Genomic DNA, 20,510 nt, shown 5'->3' with positions numbered 1-20,510 from the left:
TTATTTAGCACTGTTATCATTTATTTTGGTAGTGTCTGCCGCACTGTCTTGTGACGGGAACTGTAACAGATATGTGTTTGACTCCCAACACAACCAGTGTAGCTGTTTTAATTCGTGTGCGCTATTCTCATCCGGCGGCTGCTGTGAAGATAAGATAGAAAAGTGTGGTTGAATATGTAAGTACGACGTACACGTAGGTAAGCCAGGCGTGTAATAATTCGAAACAAGAAATGTCTTTAAAAAGACAACACCATGGATGAAATTCATGTTTCATAATATTACATTGACAAGTACTTGGAATGCTAGTAATTTTTTGTGTGTAGCACATGCACAACTAACCGGGTTGGAAATGTTGTTACCACGAATACCACCAATGAAATACTATAAGCTAAATTGAAAATGTGTGTTAACTAGGTCTACATTTAATATATACTTAATTTATACTTGTACAAACAAAGGGATCAATGGAAATCACATCCACCGAGTTTCGCATCAATCCAACAACCTGTATTCAGACGACTTTGTGATTACGTTTTATGACATGACTTTGAACATCCTGACAATCCAACAATATATACTTATTCCACCTCAGGCTCAGATGACCTTTTAACAATTATAATCAAAAAGACTGATTACTCAATCCCAGGGGTTCCCTGGCTCAATTCAATCTTTATTTTCTGAATGTGTTGATTATAATTGTTACTACTAACTGCCCAGTTGCTCTACCAAAATGTATAAAACCAAAGCAACTATCTACCCCCAATTACTGGTATTTAACACCCCCCTACTAGTGTCACTCCCAACATCAATTAGTGATGGTATAAACTAACCCTAGTTAACAGTGCAGGTGCCTGGGCACCTTATACCCAGCTTGGTTCCTGTCTGGTCAGATAATTGCTCATTATAATTGTTGAATTAGTGGTCACTTGTTGACCACTTATCAGTAGCCTGGATCAGCAGGGGTGCATTTATATCATTTTTCATAGAGCCATTGTTCAAAATATTTAATGTCAAATGGTTTCTAAAAACCTTATTTGTGAATGGATTTTTATAGTTGAGAAAACAAAATGTATGTTTAATATATCAATTTTTCCATTAACAGCAATTTCCTAAGTTTCCATCCATAAATAATCACAGAGTATCATCTATTTACAAAATAAGTGTTTATTTTCAGATTTCCAATTAACCATTATCAGTAGGGTGCCAATACTAGTCTCAGCTAATAGTTATAGTCAGAAACAGGTATTTTGTCTTGTAGTCCCTGGCAACCCAGTCTCCTTGTGGCTCACTCGCAAACATACACGACAGAAACCGGCTGTGAAAGAGCCTAATGCACGTAAACAACTTCCTTATAACATGTATAATAAAATCCGATTTTGAGTATAATAAAGAAAGTCATGCATATGCAAAATGAAGCAATTACCTATTGCTAACTTGGTAAAATGCATACTCGTAGCCCAATCTTGTACATCATAGCACCCAGTTTTGGTTTGTGGTTTCGAAATGTTGTAATTAAACATTAGTTCTTTCAAATATGAAACGCTAAAACCCAAATCTAGAACAAACAATCATATATGTAAAAAGATATAGCAAACTTTCCATGATAGAGATTGGACCCAAGACAAAGTACACCCAAATTAAGTGTCAATTCAGAATTATCCCACCATGGTGGAAAAACACTGTTTATTGAAAAACCCGGGATCGCATACACGTACACCAGAATAAAGTGTAGCAAAAAAATCCCTCAAATCCGATGTTCAGGTGCCAAAATTATCTGAGAATTGTTAGACTGAAATTATGCATTGGCGATGGCATGCATGCTGGCTATTGGATTAAATCTTAGACCGTAGCGTAAATAAGGTCAAATGTCAAATATCTGATTCACAGGAGTTGGACTTCTTTTAAATTCTGGTCCACTGTGACCTTCGACACCTCGTGGGAAACACACGGGGCATAGCAAAAAATCGAACCAATCAAATTTTTATCATTTCAGGTTTAAGGGATCTAAAATGAGCGTTTATTGCGTTTCGACAGTATTTTTTGTGGGACATGAGAGCACCTCAGACCTATCGAATTGCATTTTGAATACGAAGCATGTTTTTCTGATATCAAATAATTTTCATTTTTTGAAAATCACAATATAATACAAATTTTATGACAAATTATAAAAATTTGATAGACCTAATTGTTTTTGGTGTTTTGGGAAAAAAATCCATATCTTCAATACGAAAGGACAAAATTTTCAATTGATCGTCGGCATAGGCGTAGATCCTGGGGGGATGGGGGATTTATCCCCCCCCAGAACGGTAGGGCGGGGGGGGATGATCCATACAATCATCCCCCCCCCAATGTTGACGCCTGTATATGGGTTTCCAATCAAATTAACCCCATATTTGGCCATTTCAACCTAAAAAGTGCTAAATTTTTCGCGCTCCGCGCGAATTTATTCAACTTTTGTACAATATTTCACCAGTTTAGCTTTAATATTGCAAAATTTATCGCGCGCTTTGCGCGCATTTGTACCATAACCTTATTTTGTCGCCAAAAGGTGCTGACTTCAAGAAATTTTTTCTAACCCCATCCCCCCCAATGGCGAAAACAAATCTACGCCACTGATCGTCGGCTTTTCATCCCAGCTACATACACTTTAAGGTTACACGAAGAAACGTATAAAAAACGTATAAAAGACGTATAAAATTGTTCTCTAAAACCGCGTTTTCTCAGCAATCAAATATCGCAGTGAGTCAAATGTTGGTGCATGGATGTATCTGTACATTATTTTTGTGTGTTTATAAAAAATTTTAGAATCCGTTTGAAAATCCTTCGTTTAAATCATTTTTACGCACCGTGTTCACAAGATCAAAAACACGTTCCATGCAGTTTTTTTCAAATGTTCGCTCCGTATAAAACTACGCCGAGTGATTGTTTTCTCCTTTTTTGTATTGTACTACAAATCGATCAAAGAAATAATGTTGCCATGGGGAAGAACCAAATACAGTACCGATTAAATTTTAAAAGCCCGTTTTGGGGGAAAATTTTGGAGAATTTGCTTGAGAAAAAGCTGGTTTGTGAAATTATCGATATCTTGATTACGGGACGTTAATTTAGACAATTGAATACCTACATTATTTTTCAACATTCTGCCAATTGCTATTCCATTTGATTTTCACTCCAAATTGAAGCTAGTTTTGCAAAAAACGAGGTTTTTCTCCATCGGGTTCGTCCAAAATTTCAGCGCCGACATGCGTGTTTATTCTAAGAGCCATTATGCGGACGCAATTGTGATCACGTCATTGCGTCAAATTAAAATTATATATCCCCTTCGAGGACAATCAATTGTGTAAGCTGATGTGTGGCCGAGCGGATAGAGCGTTGGACTTGGAACCTATTATGATTAATTTTTGTGGGTTCGAGTCCCCGTGTGGCTGAAATTTCGTTTTTCCCCTTTTTCTCATTTTTACTTCTGTTCTTCCCTCTTTTCTTTCTCCTTTTCTTTTTCATTTCTTTTTTCTTTCTTTTCTTTTTTATTCACTATTTCTTTATTCTTTCTTGCTCCTTTCTTTTTAGTTTTTGTATATTTGATTGATTCGCTGACTACAGTGATTGATTGTTTTTCAACTTTATATAATTAAGAAATTTGTAAGCCTGCTAAGTCTGTCTTGTTGAATATTCCCAAATTCAATTTACAAATAATTGCTTTGTGATGTTGTTGATGTTATTTATTTATTTCATCAAAGATATCAAGGCTCTATAAATTTAATATCAACACATTTTCTAGACGGTGGCGTATCTTCATGGGGCCCAATCGATTTTAAAATTTATAAAATCCTCATGAAAATAGCCGAAAACGGCTTGAGCCCCCCCCCACGAGCTCCGGGCACAAGCTGAGCCAAGTTTCATGTCTTGACCGTGGATCGATATTCTATTATAATTATTAAAGTATGCTTACCTCCCGGTACTCTTGTTCATTTTCTGCATGGCTGTTTCTGTTATGAACTTACGCCCCTCTGAAATCAAGCGCATGAAAAACCTTTCGGCTAACCTTAAGTATAAATCATCAGATTTATAAAGTTTACTTCAAGTACTGTTAAATATCAAAATATCAATTTTTAATGATTTGCCATAAAATGTGTATTAAATTGCGAATTTCAAAAAATCTAAATTATTTGATATCAGAAGGACATTCTTCGTATTCAGAATGCAATTCGATATGTCTGATGTGCTCTAATGTCCCACAATAAATACTGTCCAAACGTTCATACCCCACCCCTTAAGGATGTCAAAAAACATTAATGTAGGAAAGTAAACCCCTAACTCACAGTGCCGTACGCCTACTATTAGAAGGGATATGATTAATGACCAGATTAATAAAATACAGATGGTGCCCCAAATATGAAGTCCTGCAGTGACCCGGGTCCCGGAACACAAATGACCATACGGGTATGTTCCCCGGAGAGACACCCCTTTTGGATATCGCAGCTCGAAAGTCCCTTAGACGGGGAATATACGGTTTGACCCAAAAAAAATTGCAACAAAAGGTTTTTTAACTGATTTGGGTACAATGGGACCTCAGGAACAACAGAAAAAAAGTCCTAAAAAATCGGGCTACCGGAAAGTGGTTTTCCAAGATGGTGTCCAAAATGGCCGCCAAAAAATCTTAAAATTACTATAATTCATTTATTTTTCACCACAGAGTTGGAATATTGGTGTCTAAACCCATGTTTTGGGGGTCAATGATTTTATTATGATCAACAAAAATATTGCAGAGTGATCAGATAACCTAGAAATCCAAGATGGCGTCCAAAATGGCCGCCAAAACTCTTAAAATACCTTATAATTTACTTATTTTTCACCCATGAGTTGCAATTTTGGTGTCTACATCCATGTTTTGGGGGTCAAGGATTCCTCTTTGACTAACAAAAATATTTCAGATTAATCAGATAAGCTATACCGGTAAATCCTCTTAATTTGACCAAAATAAAGATCCAAAAGACCATTGATTTTGATAATTTCAGTTCAAAAAGGCACTGAATTGCTCATTCCTCACATTTCTGTTTTTTCAGGCGAATTTTAACCAGAAAGCCAAGAAAGACCACTGATTTTAACTGTTCAGAGCTCCAAAAGACACCCCCTTATTTGTCCCGCAGCTCCAAAAAAGACCCTTTTTACCGGTACGCTGCACACACCACCAGGGAGCAGCCAGCTATAGCTTTAAACAACTTTTTAAAATTTTAGCAAAATGTTTAGTTTCTGTCATAGCCCCATGAGCATCCTGGCGCATCATAAGTTTTCATTATTATTATTATTAGTGTTATTATTATTATTATTATTATTATTATTATTATTATTATTATTATTATTATTATTATTATTATTATTATTATTATTATTATTATTATTGTTATTGTTATTATCATTATTATTATTATATTTAAATTCATAGCTTGGCACGGTGGAACCACGGACAGCTTGAACAGGTGGAGCGACAACTCGCTTTGCCTTTTATTCTTAATTAAAGTCTTAAAGTAAAACAATAATTTATTATATTATTCAATAGACTGACTGTAAGTATTGCAACATCCTCAAAGTAGAGGTTTTCAGTTAAAATGTGAAGCGTTGAACGGAAGAAAACCACGGGGGAGATTACGAGACTGAAAATCTAAAAGACTCAAATCTAAAACTTCAAAGGAACAAGTTTGTTAACCACGTCAAAATAGAACCCATTATATACCATTCCTATTGTTTGTGTCTCAATATTGAATCATACACCGCTAGGCCATGCTCACCTCCGACGCGTCTTTAACAGGAAACCTCTATTTTGGCAATATTACGGTCAGTAGGCCTACGTGGTGTATCTCAAAAATGTTATATCAATCCAAAGGAAAAATAGTAAAAATGCAAGGGCTCTCATTGTATACCCAACTGTAATGTCAGTCAAAGCAAAATAATTACTTTTCATGCCATCTCATTTCAGCACGTAGGCATACATCCAACGATATGAAGTAAGGGCCGAGAAATTCTACTCGTAGTCAACTTTTCCCTATAGCGTGGTGTGAGCGCCGCTATGTCTCAATGTAAATGTACCAGAGGAACTTGGGCATGTCCGAGTAAATTGACTGTCACGTTAAGAAAAAAAGCTCTAAATCACACAGAAAAAATTCCCTTGGCCAACATATTACTACACACCACCAATGAACAAATATTTTCGACATTTCCTTATAGTCGACAAATATAACCACAATTGTGACATGTTTTGAGATACACCCTTTAGTAATCCCTGGTGATGGGTAAAAAGATAATAATTTGTAAGTTTTGTCACTTATAATAAAAAATTATTACTTTTCATGTCATCTCATTTAAGCACGTACGCCTATATCCTTCGATATAGAGTAAGGGCCGAGAAATTCTAGTTGGTCCACTTTTCCCTGTATATACTTAGCGTGGTGTGAGCGCTATGGCTCAGTGTATAGAAATGTACGGGAACTTGGGCATGCCCGAGTAAATTTACTGTCACGTTAAAAAAAAAGCTCTAAATCACACAGAAAAACTACCTTGGCCAACATAATACTACACACCACCAATGAAAAACATTTTCGATATTTCCTTTTTTTCTAATCGACAAAAATAATCACAATTGTGACATGTTTTGAGATACACCCTGTAGTAATCCCTGGTGATGGGTAAAAAGATAATAATTTGTAAGTTTTGTCACTTATGATAAAGGGAGCAGTCAATACTACGATATGTAGGCCTATTATGTGCCACTCTCAGGGCCCCTGATTTAGTCCTGCTGTCACCCAACAACCCCTAGAAGGGGACTGCCATTATTCTTCGGAAGGGGGGTCATGTATATGTATGTTACCGAAGTCAAATTTTATAACCCCTCTATTAGAGGCTAAAATTTGTTTATGACCCGCTATCACGGGTTGAATTTTCATGACACCCCCCTTTCCGAACAGCAAATAATTTCCCTCTTTTGACTTTAGAAAATAAGTGATGCTTTTTTAGCATTTCATCACACAAAGACTCAAATGTTCAAGACTTAGATTATGTTGTAGGTGTACGTGTACTGTTGCTGCTCCTAACTTTGTTTTACCGTAAGTTTACACCCCGGGTGTGACACATAACATGATCAATATAGTCCTCGCCTAGAAAATCCGAAAGATCGGCCGTTCAGTATTTACGTACGTGTACAACATGTACAAGAAAATGTCAAGTGTGATAAAATTCAAGTATCGCACCTTGGTAAATGGAATCAATCTCAACCAAGCCCAAATTGCTCTCAGTATGAATGTCACAGATGTAAGTGTATTCACACGCCAGTGATCATTAAGGCTGGTCTTAACCCTGGAATTATGGAAACTTTCGGGCTTCATAACTGCTAAATTATTAGTCTAAAGAATATAAAAGTATACATTTATAGACTGGAAATGACTTGCTGAATTCATCTGTGAGGTCCAAATTTTTTTTTTATTAATCTTTAAAAACTAGATAAAAATATCTTGGGACCGTTTTTTGATTTTTTTGAATTTTGACCAACTTTGAGAAATTTGCACCAAAAATGGTCAAAAAATGCAAATTTTTCAAAAAAATCATAAAAAAGCCTGATTTTCGCCCAAATTTCAAATATTTTTGGTGAAGTTGGTCAAAATTCAAAAAAATGAAAAAACGGTCCCTAGATATTTTTATCTAGTTTTTAAAAATTAATAAAAAAATTTTTTTGGCCAAACAATTTTTTTTTGTTACGTTGCACGAAAAAATTGGGCCAAAAACCGTTTTGTGATTTTCTCTAAAATGAGCATTTTGGCCCAAATTGGACCTCACAGATGAATTTATCAAGTCATTTCCATTCTAAAAATGTATACTTTTATATTCTTTAAGTCGTGTTCACACGGTCGGACTTAAGTCACTTAATACCGGTAATAAGTCACTATTACCGGTTATAAGTCGCTTATTACCGGTAATGACACACTTATATCTGACTGTGTGAACACGACTTTAGTATCTTACAGTACCGGTATCTTTTTGTCATAATTTGGAATAATGGTTATTTATTAAGGGAGGGGGGCGGTAATAACTTTTGGTATGTGTTTATATCGTTAATATAATTAGGCCTATTTCAATGCCACACATCGTTCGGATATCTTTAGGTAGGGAGTATATTACTGACTGCTTCCCGGGCACTTAATTGTTATTGGTGTAGGTTATTATCGCTAAATAAAAAGTAGAACTTTAATTTTAGACCATCGTTTGCGCATTGTACGCGTGACGGAGGACTGACGACCAATCAGTGGCTGAATAGTGCAATACATTTGTATGGCATTAGATGTGATTAGCCTTTTTGCAGTATGGCGGGCACAAAAGGAGAGGGCGTGCTTTGGTTTGGGTAATCTTTTGTATGCTTCTCAGCTGATAAAAGGTTACCCAAATTAAAGTACGTCCTCTCCGTTTGTGCCCGCCATACTTCAAAAGGCTTAATAAGCCTTTTTGAAATATGGCGGGCACAAAAGCAGACTGATGACACTTGTCGTCATACCAAGCAGTTGGTACACAGCTGTCCATTGTTCTCTGACGGCTGTATGCGCGCGCATCCTGTTTGGTTGAGGACCCGTGCTTTTAAACTCGTGTCGAATTATATAAAAGCAGGGAAGTTGAATGAATTGTGAGAAGGGCGTGTGGAATTACGTCACAATTCTAGAATTATGATATGTATCCCAGGTCTAGATAATAGGCGCCATATTTGCAAGCGTAAATAGTATGGTTAGGTCACTTATGCGGCCTATACACGTTCAATTTGATTGGGCAATATCAAAGACCCTATAGATACAATGTTCACTGGACACACGATCATTAATAGTGCACAACAGATTTTGTATATCGAGGGTCTTTGATATTACCCAATAAAATTGAACGTGTACATGGGCCGCATAAGGCACTCTCTCTATATATTGAACCACAATTGATTGCTGGTCACGCGTTAAAGTTCTTATGAATAATAGACAAAGCTTCCACTCTGGTTCGGTCTTTATTGGTTTAAATTAAAGATTCTAGTAGAATTATGATATGGAACCATTACGTGTCAGGAGCCTGTTTATTTAAATTGTATGCAGCTTGCAGCTCTTAGGAAACAGACAAAATTTATCGATGAAACTATAGTTTGGTTTAAAAATGTCGATCTTACGTTCACGCACGACATACAAAAGTATACATTTTCCAAAGGATAATAGTTAATAATGGAACATAAGTTTTGAATTATATTTTTGAATTCACACTTTAAAAAAATATGCACTCGTTCAAAAGTTATTACACCAAATATGTGTTACAATAAGATTCTTTGACTATATTTCTTTATAAAAATGTGTATTGTTGTATGTCGTGCATGAAAATTGTGTGTGCAACATCAGAGTATAGGCCTATACGTTATCTTCTAATACTCGGGTACCAAATTATATGTAACATCAGAGATAAATGTCGTTTTTCCCATACCCGGGGCCAATAAGGTGCAACATCAGAGAATAATGTTGTTTTTCCTATACTCGGGCCCCAATTACGTGTAACATCAGAGATTTATGTTGTTTTTCCAATACCCGGGGCCCAATTACGTGTAACATCAGAGATTAATGTTATCATTCCAATACCCGAGGCCCAATTACGTGTAACATCAGAGATGTTTTTTTCCAATACCAAGATGCCTAATTACGTGTAACATCAGAGATAAACGTCGTTTTTCCAATACCCAGGGGACCATGAGTTACGTGTAACATCAGAGATTAATGTTGTTTTTTCCAATACCCGGGGCCCAATTACGTGTAATCTCAAAGATTAATGATGTTTTCCAATACTCGGGTGCAAAATTACGTGTAATATCAGAGATTAATGTTGTTTTTCCAATACCTGGGTGCCCAATTACATGTAACATCAGAGATTAATGTTGTTTTTCCGATACCCGGGGCCCAATTATGTGTAACATCAGAGATTAATGATGTTTTCCAATACCCGGGCCCAATTACGTGTAACATCAGTTGTTTTCCCAATCACGTGTAACATCAGAGATTAATATTGTTTTACCCAATTATGAGCGACATCAGAGATTAATGTTGTTTTTCCAATACCCGGGGCCCAATTACGTGTAATCTCAAAGATTAATGTTGTTTTCCCATGACACGGATACACAATTATGAGCAGCATCAGAGATTAATGTTGTTTTTCCATTTCCCGGGTGCCCAATTACATGTAACATCAGAGAATAATGTTGTTTTTCCAATACCCGGGGCCCAATTACATGTAACATCAGAGATTAATGTCGTTTTTCCAATACCCAGGTGCCCAATTACATGTAACATCAGAGATCAATGTTGTTTTTCCAATATCCGGGGCCCAATTACATGTAACATCAGAGATTAATGTCGTTTTTCCAATACCCGGGTGCCCAATTACATGTAACATCAGAGAATAATGTTGTTTTTCCAATACCCGGGGCCCAATTACGTGCAACATCAGAGATTAATGTTGTTTTTCCAATACCCGGGGCCCAATTACATGTAACATCAGAGATTAATATTGTTTTTCCATGACACGGATACCCAATTATGTGTAACATCAGAGATTAATGTTGTTTTTCCATTTCCCGGGTGCCCAATTACATGTAACATCAGAGATTAATATTGTTTTTCCATGACACGGATACCCAATTATGTGTAACATCAGAGATTAATGTTGTTTTTCCATTTCCCGGGTGCCCAATTACATGTAACATCAGAGATTAATATTGTTTTTCCATGACACGGATACCCAATTATGTGTAACATCAGAGATTAATGTTGTTTTTCCATTTCCCGGGTGCCCAATTACATGTAACATCAGAGATTAATATTGTTTTTCCATGACACGGATACCCAATTATGTGTAACATCAGAGATTAATGTTGTTTTTCCATTTCCCGGGTGCCCAATTACATGTAACATCAGAGATTAATATTGTTTTTCCATAACACGAATACACAATTATGAACAACATCAGAGATTAATGTAGTTTTTGCAATACCTGGGTGCCCAATTACGTGTAACATCAGAGATTAATGTTGTTTTTTCATGACATGGATATACCCAATTATAAGCAACATATATTAACAATTACTAGTAGTAAGTTTTTTGTGGTTTCGCCGTCGGACAATGTTAGAACTGTCAAGCTTTCGTCAGGAGTAGCTCCGACTTCTTCAGGATAAAGTACCTAAGTATGAGACAGCCTACTGATGGAGAAGTTTAACGAGCATACTGTGGATGGTACGGTGTGGTGGCTTCATGGCAGTAGGAAACCCGTGTTTTTTTTTAACACACGGGAGACTCGTCCACTAGCCCTCTCACAACCATGCCTTTGGTCTGCTGTGAATGAGTTGCCAGACTTATGAAACCACTAGTGCAGTGGTGAAACGTCACTAAAACGTGAGTAAATCACCTTCGTTTTTGGTTGGAATTGTTCAAAAAGAACAAAATTCAGTTGAATTCAACATGAACTTGTTCAAAGATTTGAAACAAAATAATGTTATTTTTCAAACATCCGGATATCCATTTATATGTCTAATATGATCAGAGATTAATGTTATTTTTCCAATACCTGGATGCCCAATTATGCATAACAATCAGAGATAGGCCTAAATGTTGCTTTTCCAACACTCGGGTGCTCATAATTACACAATAAAGATTACAAGTTTATCCAATATATTTTGTTGTTTGAGGTGGTACTACACCTCTTTTAAATTTTGCTCAAATAGTGTCTTGAGATTTCCTCTCTTCCATTTAGTAGCTTCACTACCTCACGGCCCTCACCTATTAACTTGTTATCTTTTGCTAAGATCTGTTTCATTTATGTCATCTTTAACCTCACTCTTCTTCTTCTTCTTCTTCTTCTTCTTCTTCTTCTTCTTCTTCTTCTTCTTCTTCTTCTTCTTCTTCTTCTTCTTCTTCTTTCCTCTTTTCCCTTTTTCCCTCTTCCCCTCTTTTCTTTTTCTTCTCCCTCCCTCTCTATTTATTTGGGACCCCCCTTCCGAAGAAAATAATGTGGCAATATTTAGTGTCATTGAAAAAGGGGTGTTTGAAATTCTAGTCATTGTGTTTGAAATTCTAGTCATTGAAAACCACACTAAGCGATTATTTTTGGCCAAATTTTGTCCTCGATTTTGTATGAAAAAAAAGAGGGGGGGGGGGTAAATTTGATGAAAAATCAGTCATAACAAAGGGGGTCTTTGAAAGATTTGGTAACTCTCATGGTTGCCAACTTTTATGTTGAGTTGGGGGGGGGCGGGCGGGCCTTGTCGACATCAGATTTGGGGAGAAAATTGAAAGGGTGCCTCAATGAAGCAAATAAATGCCCCGGAGAGTGTCCCTGACAATAAAAAATGAAAACGAAAAATTAAAGAGAAAATCGGGGAGGGGGGAGGGAAAAGAAAAGGGGAAATAACCCGGGGGAAATAAGCCCGTGTCCCACCAACATTTTACCAGGGGCATCATCATGCTTTTGCCCCTGGCTCGAATTCAAATTTTTGGTGGCACTTCTAAGCTTCCGTACAATTTGGCCTACGACGAGCTGCAGTTAATTTAAAAGCGCGATTCTGCGCGAACGAACTCGAAAGTCGAAACTCGTAATTTTGCTGAATTGCAGAAGTTTTGTGTCGTTTATCTGTTTGGTAGTAACAAAATAACTCGGCATACCATTGCCATTTTGACGAATCAAGATGATAGAATGTGAAATCACACACCCTCCGAAACGGGACCCGTATTGTAAGTTGTTTTATAATGATACTAAAATCACCTCCTCAGCAGTGAGTTTAGTCATGCTTGTACATGTATGTGTAGTACTTTTATAAGCTTACCTCGATCTTCTAAATGTTGACCTTTTCAGTAAATCCCATCATAACGTTGATGTGCACATTGTTACTGCGCACTTCAAGGCTTTGAAATTCAAATTAAAGCTGAATTCACTTGATCAGGGGTAGCGCTAGAACTAAACACTCCAGTGTCGGCAGGGACCCCCGAACTTGCAGAAAATTCAAAAGTAGGGGGTCCGGAGTAGAGTTTGGTGAGTCCCGAGTTGCACAAATGCAGCATAGTATGTCTGCAATAGCGCTAGATTGAAAAGCTGGGGGGTTGCAGGGCCCTGACTTGCAGAAAATTTAAAAACAGGGGGTCCGAACTCTATTGGTGGGTCCGGGACCCCAAAAATGTTATACGAGGGGGTATCAAAAAGTTCTAAGCCTCACCTAGAAGGCATAGCAGCATCTCCAAATTCAAGTTGCATTGTAATTAAAAAGTATGTTGCCTTATAAGGTTATGCACCAATATTCATATATCTGTCATTTATTATTTTCAAGTGAGGTCCTTTGAAAGTCTTCAGATTCAACAAAGATCCAAAAATGTATAAACAAGAAGCTTGTGCAGTGATTAAATATCTTCATAAAAAGGGCATGGCACCCAAGGCAATCCATGAAGACATGGTCAGCACACTTAGTGATACCCCTCCTAGCTATTCCACCATAAAGAAATGGGCTGCTGAATTCAGTCGAGGGAGGGAGAGCTCGGAAGATGATCCAAGGTCAGGAAGCCCAAGATCTTCAACAACAGCTGATCAAGTGGACGCCATTCACCGGGTGCTGGAGGACAGACGCTTGACTATCCAACAAATAGCTGACAAGATGGGTAGTAGTTATGGTTCAGTGCAAAGTGTTTTGACTGACACCTTAGGCATGAGCAAGCTGTCCGCAAGATGGGTGCGAGAATGCAGACTCGAGATCAGAAACTTGCCAGGCATGACATTTCGAAGGAACTTTTGGCACGTTTTCAGACTGATCCAGATAATTTTTACTCCAGAATTTTCACCCAGGATGAAACATGGGTTAGTCACTTTGAACCAAAATCAAAAATCAAAGCAAGCAGTGGAAGCATCATGGATCTCCACCTCCAAGGAAGTTCAAGCAAGTGTCTTCTGCTGGAACGGTCATGGCCTCTGTTTTTTGGGATAGCAAGTGTGTCATTATGATTGACTACCTTCAAAGAGGTGAAACCATCACTGGAGAGTACTACGCGTCCGAACTGCAGCAGCTAAAATGTGATGCGATCAAGCAAAATCAGTCGGAACTCGGCAATAATAAATTTTCAGTTTATTATAGGCTAGTAAAAAGCATTTACAAAGCTGGATTTTGCAAAAAATCCCATTGAAATTGAGCAACCAGTTCCAAAGATATGAGCAATTAAAGAGTTTCCAAAACAAGAGGAAACAAAAGGAAATATATCCTTTGTTTGGCTATATCTCAAAATCAATATTTCCGAGTTCCGACTGATTTTGCTTGATCGCATCACAAATAAGCCATTAAAGAAAAACACAGCGGAAAGTTGTGGGCTGTGGACCTCCTGCTGCAGAACAATGCCCCTGTTCATAGAGCGCAAGTTGCAGTGGCTGAAGCTGCCAAGTGTGGCTTTGAATTGTTGCCCCAACCAACTTATTCACCAGGTCTGACACCATTTGACTTCTACCTGTTTCCAAAACTCAAATCTGAAATTCGTGGACGCCATTATGAGTCGGATAATGATGACATTGAGGCCGTGGAGTCCTACTTGGAGGTCCGAAATGAAGCTTTTTTCCATGAGGGCTTCTGAATGCTGGAACACCGTTGGACAAAGTGCATTGAGGTCAGGGGGGACTATGTTGAAAAATATGTTGGAACCATGAGTCTACTAACAAGCCTTCTTGTCGAGGCTTAGAACTTTTTGATACCCCCTCGTATATAAAGGGAGAAAGAAAGATAAACCTTCCTAAAATGGCAGAATTGTAATATTTTTATGCTTGGATGATAAGAAAAAAATCCACAAAGCACAACTATCACCAAAAAATGGGCACACCACACCAGCCTTCATTTCAAACTTTTTTTTCCATTAAAATGCACCAGGTGTGGTTAGCGATTGGAAACACTGGTTGTTATTTCTTCAGCCAGATAGGGTTGGACCTGATTTAGTGGTGTGACCTCAGAGACTCTGTTCTCAAATAGAATTGCCTGTGTAAATAAAAACTTCCCAGTACATCTTTACCAATATCTTCCACAACTTGATTGAGTACTTCAAATAAAAGTTGCTTAAGGGCTGGGGTATGAACGTTTGGACAGTATTTATTGTGGGACATTAGAGCACATCAGACATATCGAATTGCATTCTGAATACGAAGAATGGCCTTCTGATATCAAATAATTTTGATTTTTTGAAATTCGCAATATAATACACATTTTATGGCAAATCATTAAAATTTGATATTTTTGATATTTAGCAGTAAATCTGATGATTTATACCTAAAGTGTATGTAGGTGGGATGAAAAGCCGACGATCAATTGAAAATTTTGACCTTTCGTATTGAAGATATGGATTTTTTCCCAAAACACCCCAAAAAATAAGGTCTTTTTGGGAAAAAAATCCAAATCTTCAATATCTTCCTCCCAGCTACATACACTTTAAGACTATAGGCCTATCACTATATATATAAATTTTTAAAATTTACTTCTGAGGACTGTTATATCATCAAAATGTGAAAAATATCACATTTTAATAATTTGTCATAAAATGTGTATTGTATCGTGAATTTCATAAAGGAAAATTATTTGATATCAGAAAGACATTCTTCGTATTCAGAATGCAATTGGATAGGTCTGATGTGCTCTCATGTCCCACAAAAAATGCTGTTGAAACGCTCATTCCAGTTCCCTTAAATTGAAGAGCTTTAATTGCAAAACCCTTATTCACTTTTGACTTTTTGAGACAAACAGCTTTTTTTAATCGTGCAAGTATTACTTGTTCGAATTGATTCAATTTGGGTTCGGAAAATGTGTTGATGAATACAAACTAAAAGAATAGGTTTGGTACAATTTCCAAGCCTTCCTATTTATTTTATTATTTCTTTAATATCGCACCTTTTGTGAATGTAAGGGCTAGTGCAACAAAATAAATTGACCCCTTTTCTGGAATTCACCTTTGCAATCAAATTTGACCCCAACTGTTTGCAACTATACTTTATGTAACTTAAAGGGCATTTCGTGATCCACAGCCTCATCCCCCACTTTTCTCAAAAAAAGTTGAGATTTTTATATCACTGGAAACCTCTGGATACATAATGTTTATGTACTAAATATTTCTTGCAGATTAATTCGTTTTGCAAAGATATCGTGTAATTTGAATTTCGTTCTGGTGCACCAGAACGAAATTACAACGCATTGTCTATAGAGCAGTGTAATACACATAATCATGCATAACTCGCAAAGGCAAAATCAGAATCAACTGAAATTTTGGGAATAGGCATTTTTCTTGAATATGTACTGAAAAATGTCATAAAAAGAGGATGCTAGGATCACGAAACACTCCTTTAACTAACTATAATGCTTTCAAAATCAAAAAGAAAAATTGAAATATCTCATTTACTTTTTTAATTATGAATTTTTATTTAAATCCGGCAAAATGGCATTTTTGAGCATTTCCGAAGCTACAGCTTTCGTTAATTATAGTGATGTTTTTCAAACATAGTGACCCCTTTAGGTTTTAATAGTTTTAAAGAACATTCAAGGCTACTATTATACATCAAAAATTATTTTCCTAAAATTTTATATTAATTTTAAGTTCAGATTTCCGGAAGGAATCTCCGGAAGGGAAGGTGGTGTGAACTATGAAGGTCAAACAACCACCAAAATGTGTATTTTTACCTACACTATAATGTCATGTCAATAACTTAATTTCAGCCAAAAGTAGATGTAAGGGCTTTTGCAACAGAGCTCTTCAATTGTCTATTCTATTTGATACCCACACATGTACTCCATTTATGGAAGACTGTGGTTAAATAGAGTTTTGGAATTAAATCTAATACGGTACTGGAACTTACTTTTTGCAACTATTGCGACGTTGCGTCTGGAACCACCAGACCTCATTAGGCAACTGACCCGTCGGACTGGTCACGTGATAGACAGCTAGGTATCGTCCCGATGACCCGGTCCCATGCATGAGATAAGTTAAAGCAGAGTCCCCCTTTCTTGTTTAGTGATGATCACATGACCAGTCCAACGGGTCAGTTGCCTGATGAAGTCTGGTGGATCCAGACGCAATGTCGCAATAGCTGCAAAAAGTAAGTTCCAGTATTAGATTTAATTCCAAAACTCTGTTGAACTTTGGTTAAATCTTCCACAGGGGGAGTGTGGATTTCAATTAGATTAACCCTCATGATTGTTGTTTACACTTGCAGTTAAACCACTGGAGACTAAAACGATCAAGATCAGAACGTACCAATGTCGTAGAGCACACTTTGCCCAGTACTTTGGACCAAAGTCAAGCACCAAAAGAAATGATGGCAAAGCGGATATAGTGCTCAAGTTTGATGGCTTGTCTTTCAACGCTCACAAAACTGTCATGAGAGAGGCTAGCGAGCTGTTTGAAAAGGTAATAAAAGTTGTATGAGAATAGGGTCTGTTCAATAATTATCTACATTTTTTGACGGCAAAAATGTGATAGCAGGTCAAAAGGTGGCACACTTGTGACTTGAGAGATTTTGTATTTTTGTCAAGACAAAAATTCAAATTAACATGCCTTTAAAAAGACTTGGGGGAAAATAGTACATAAACATTCTAATATGAGGGGGGGCAAGGTTTTTTTGGCATGCCATGACGGTGGCAATCATTTTTCTGGCATGCCATTTAGCACCACCTGAACACATGCGCATATTTTGGGGTGCCAGCCCCGGTAAAAGCAGGGGCGGCAAAAATGAAGGGGGCGGAAGAAGAAGGGGTGGCAAAAACAGGGGCGGCAAAAACCAAGGGGGCGGCAAACAGAATTAGTAAATAAAAAAGGGTGGAAAAATTTGATAAAGCATAAAAAATTTGAATAAAATGGTACTATACATAAAATGTGTTGCTTTTAGGGCGCTAGCGCCAGAAACCTTTTTTTTGTTTTTTGTTTTTTTTTGCTCTTCATTTTTTCAAACGACCGAGAAAAAAATTGGGTCAACCTTTTGGGGCTGTTGAGGAAGGGGCGGCAAGATTGAATTTTCTTCAGCCCCCCGGGTTGGGGCGGCCATGGTACGCCACTGGAACAGATAGTTATTGCACAGCCCCTTAGTATTACCAGTGTTGTGTATACATGTAGTTGAGGCCTCCTCCAAACATTTCAATTTCTAAGCGCTCATTGACATTACAAGGCTATGAGAATACCAGGCAAAGACAGCTATTTTGGCAAATAATTTATCATTTAAAAATAAGTGGTCATTGCTTATTATTTTGATGCTAGTGTAGACAATATGAGTATATGCCCTTTCCATTAATGATATAAAATTTGAAAAATAATGTTAAGAGAATCTGTCAAATCGACTGTTAAATTTGCTTTATTTACTTTTCTCTTGGTACATTCACATACTTTAGTGTGTAAGTCTATGGCATAAAAATGCTACTCAACTCTAAAATTGTGTAGCAAATTGATAAAATTGTGTAGCATTTTGCTACGCGATACCAGCTATTTCTAACGCTGCATGAATGGCTTGTTTTTCGCATCATCTTCTGCCTTTGTCATGGCATAACATATAATAGCGCCATCTGTAGTTAGTAGCTCTTTATTGTTATAAAAATGTCCTGTTTGGATAAGAGGAACATCCATCTAATTGGCAAATACCAACTGTTGATGACCAGTTATGAACCCCGGTAGGGTCACTCAAATTGAATTACTGACCGCATGATTGTTACCAAAATCGTGGAAAAAGGGGTCAAATTGTCCACGAAATTGTCAAATTAGGGGTAATACTTGTTCTCAAAATGGATAAAAAGGGGTCGTTAATTCGGTCGACTGTTACTCACTTAATGCTATTGGTAAGTTAATGTATACATGTAGGGATGTTGTAACGTAAGAACCAAGAAAAATTCTGTGTTTTACCTTTATGATTCTGTGACACCCTATTATGCTGTTCCATTTAAATATGTTATGGCAGACAAATATGCGAATGTGTGTTGAAGCCTTATCCTTGATGTTAAAATAGGGGCAAGTTTGCAAAAGTGTCCTTGGAATTGTAAAAATAGGGGCATTTCAAAGTACTATTTTGTTCCTGTTTTGGGTAAAAAAGGGGTAAAATGTCATGAAATATCCTTGTAATTAACTACGAAAGGGGGTATTTTGAACTTTTGGTAACGGTCATGTGCGTCACCCTCCGCAGGGGAGTGACCATCACGGGGTATAGGCCTACTATATGAACAAGTTTTCTTACTAGTCTCAATCACAGTTCTCAACACTCACACAACTAGAATGTGGCAAAGCGTGACTCTGTTTAAGACTACATTGTATTATGCAAATAGCCATCCACAAGGCCATCTGTGCAAGCACTGTGAAGAGAGTTTATTCATAACAAGAAATGTCTTTAAAAAGACAACGCCATGGATGAAGATCATGTTTCATAATTCGTTTTCGTATTCAATGGTTTTGATATGACCAAGACCTGCACATCTGAGGTCAAGATCAAGACCAAGTCCACCCCTCTGAGACCGATGTCCGCCCATCTGAGAGTCTGCGAGCGAGACCTTAACAATCTGAAACCAACTCCCTATCCATGGGTGACTCCACTCCTATCCACAATTGATCACCACATGTCAAACAAGAGGTATCCAGGCTAGATGACTCAAATGTGACCCATATAAGCATCACTTTTATATTGTCATTTGTACTAAAGTAATATTATCCCCTTGATGTTATCCAATATCCATGAGGCACAGTGGTGTAGCCAGTGGGGGCTGAAAAAGAGGGTCCTACATATATGAGCACCTAACAAGAGCCTGCTACTGCTTTTAAAATTGTTTGCTCAAATTTGACTTCTTTCTTCTTTCCTTTTTTCTCTATAAGGAGCCAGCATTCCAGAAAACTAAGCAAACCAAAGGATCCAAGAACCCTAAAACTTGTGAATATGACTTCAATACCACCAATGTGCTCCCTAAAGGCTGCAAGACGGAGATACTGGACAAAGTTATCGACTTTGCATACACAGGACGTTTACCCAACTACCCGGCTAAGGAGTTCATGGACTTTCTTACTGTTGCAATAGCTCTGCAATTCCGTGAGGCTCTTGATGCTTATTACAAGCAGTTCAATCATATCTTCAGGGGTGGTTTCAGAACGGTGTCGACTAAGATAGCTGCCAGTCTCCTGACTCTGTCACAGAAGATACAGAAATCGAACCAAAAGTCGGGATGCGCAGAACATCTGGAGAATCTGTTTGATGGTACTTGCAAGTATCTCCTGAAAGAGCCAGTGGATAAGCTGATAAGTGACAAAGACTTCCTGCAGGACATGTCGGCAGATGGTATGGAGGCATTCTTGGACAGAGATGATCTGGCGAAACCAGAGGAGGAAAACAAGGTTGCTAGTTGCATATTTTGTTAAGTTATGTCACAAACTTGGCTTGATAACAAAATCTCAATTTTGATGAAGACAAATGGGGAATGAGGCTGTGAATCAGTTCAA

The 20,510-nt window shown here is 37.4% G+C and overlaps 2 protein-coding genes across 3 annotated transcripts in view; both read left to right on the top strand.

The window, feature by feature from the left end:
• The window catches only part of LOC140156411 (uncharacterized), a 53,762-nt gene extending 48,209 nt beyond the window's left edge, over positions 1-5,553 (top strand). Inside the window, exons 5-6 of one of the 2 annotated variants that reach the window (XM_072179361.1) lie at positions 33-176; positions 5,444-5,553. In XM_072179361.1, the coding sequence (XP_072035462.1) occupies positions 33-172 (140 nt within the window). In that variant the 3' untranslated portion in view covers positions 173-176; positions 5,444-5,553. The remainder of the gene's footprint in view (positions 1-32; positions 177-5,443) is intronic. The other variant, XM_072179362.1, reaches the window with a different exon arrangement.
• A 7,073-nt stretch (positions 5,554-12,626) lies between these two features.
• LOC140157982 (uncharacterized) lies at positions 12,627-20,429 on the top strand. Its single transcript, XM_072181231.1, has 3 exons — positions 12,627-12,776; positions 17,263-17,456; positions 19,893-20,429. The coding sequence occupies exons 1-3, from the start codon at positions 12,731-12,733 to the stop codon at positions 20,427-20,429; spliced, it is 777 nt and encodes a 258-aa protein (XP_072037332.1). The 5' UTR covers positions 12,627-12,730.
• The last annotated feature ends 81 nt before the right edge of the window (positions 20,430-20,510 follow it).

This window comes from Amphiura filiformis, chromosome 7 (genome assembly GCF_039555335.1).
Source record: "Amphiura filiformis chromosome 7, Afil_fr2py, whole genome shotgun sequence".
Taxonomy (NCBI): Eukaryota; Metazoa; Echinodermata; class Ophiuroidea; order Amphilepidida; family Amphiuridae; genus Amphiura; species Amphiura filiformis.
Note: the sequence above shows the minus strand (reverse complement) of the source record. Positions and strands in the feature narration are given on the sequence as shown.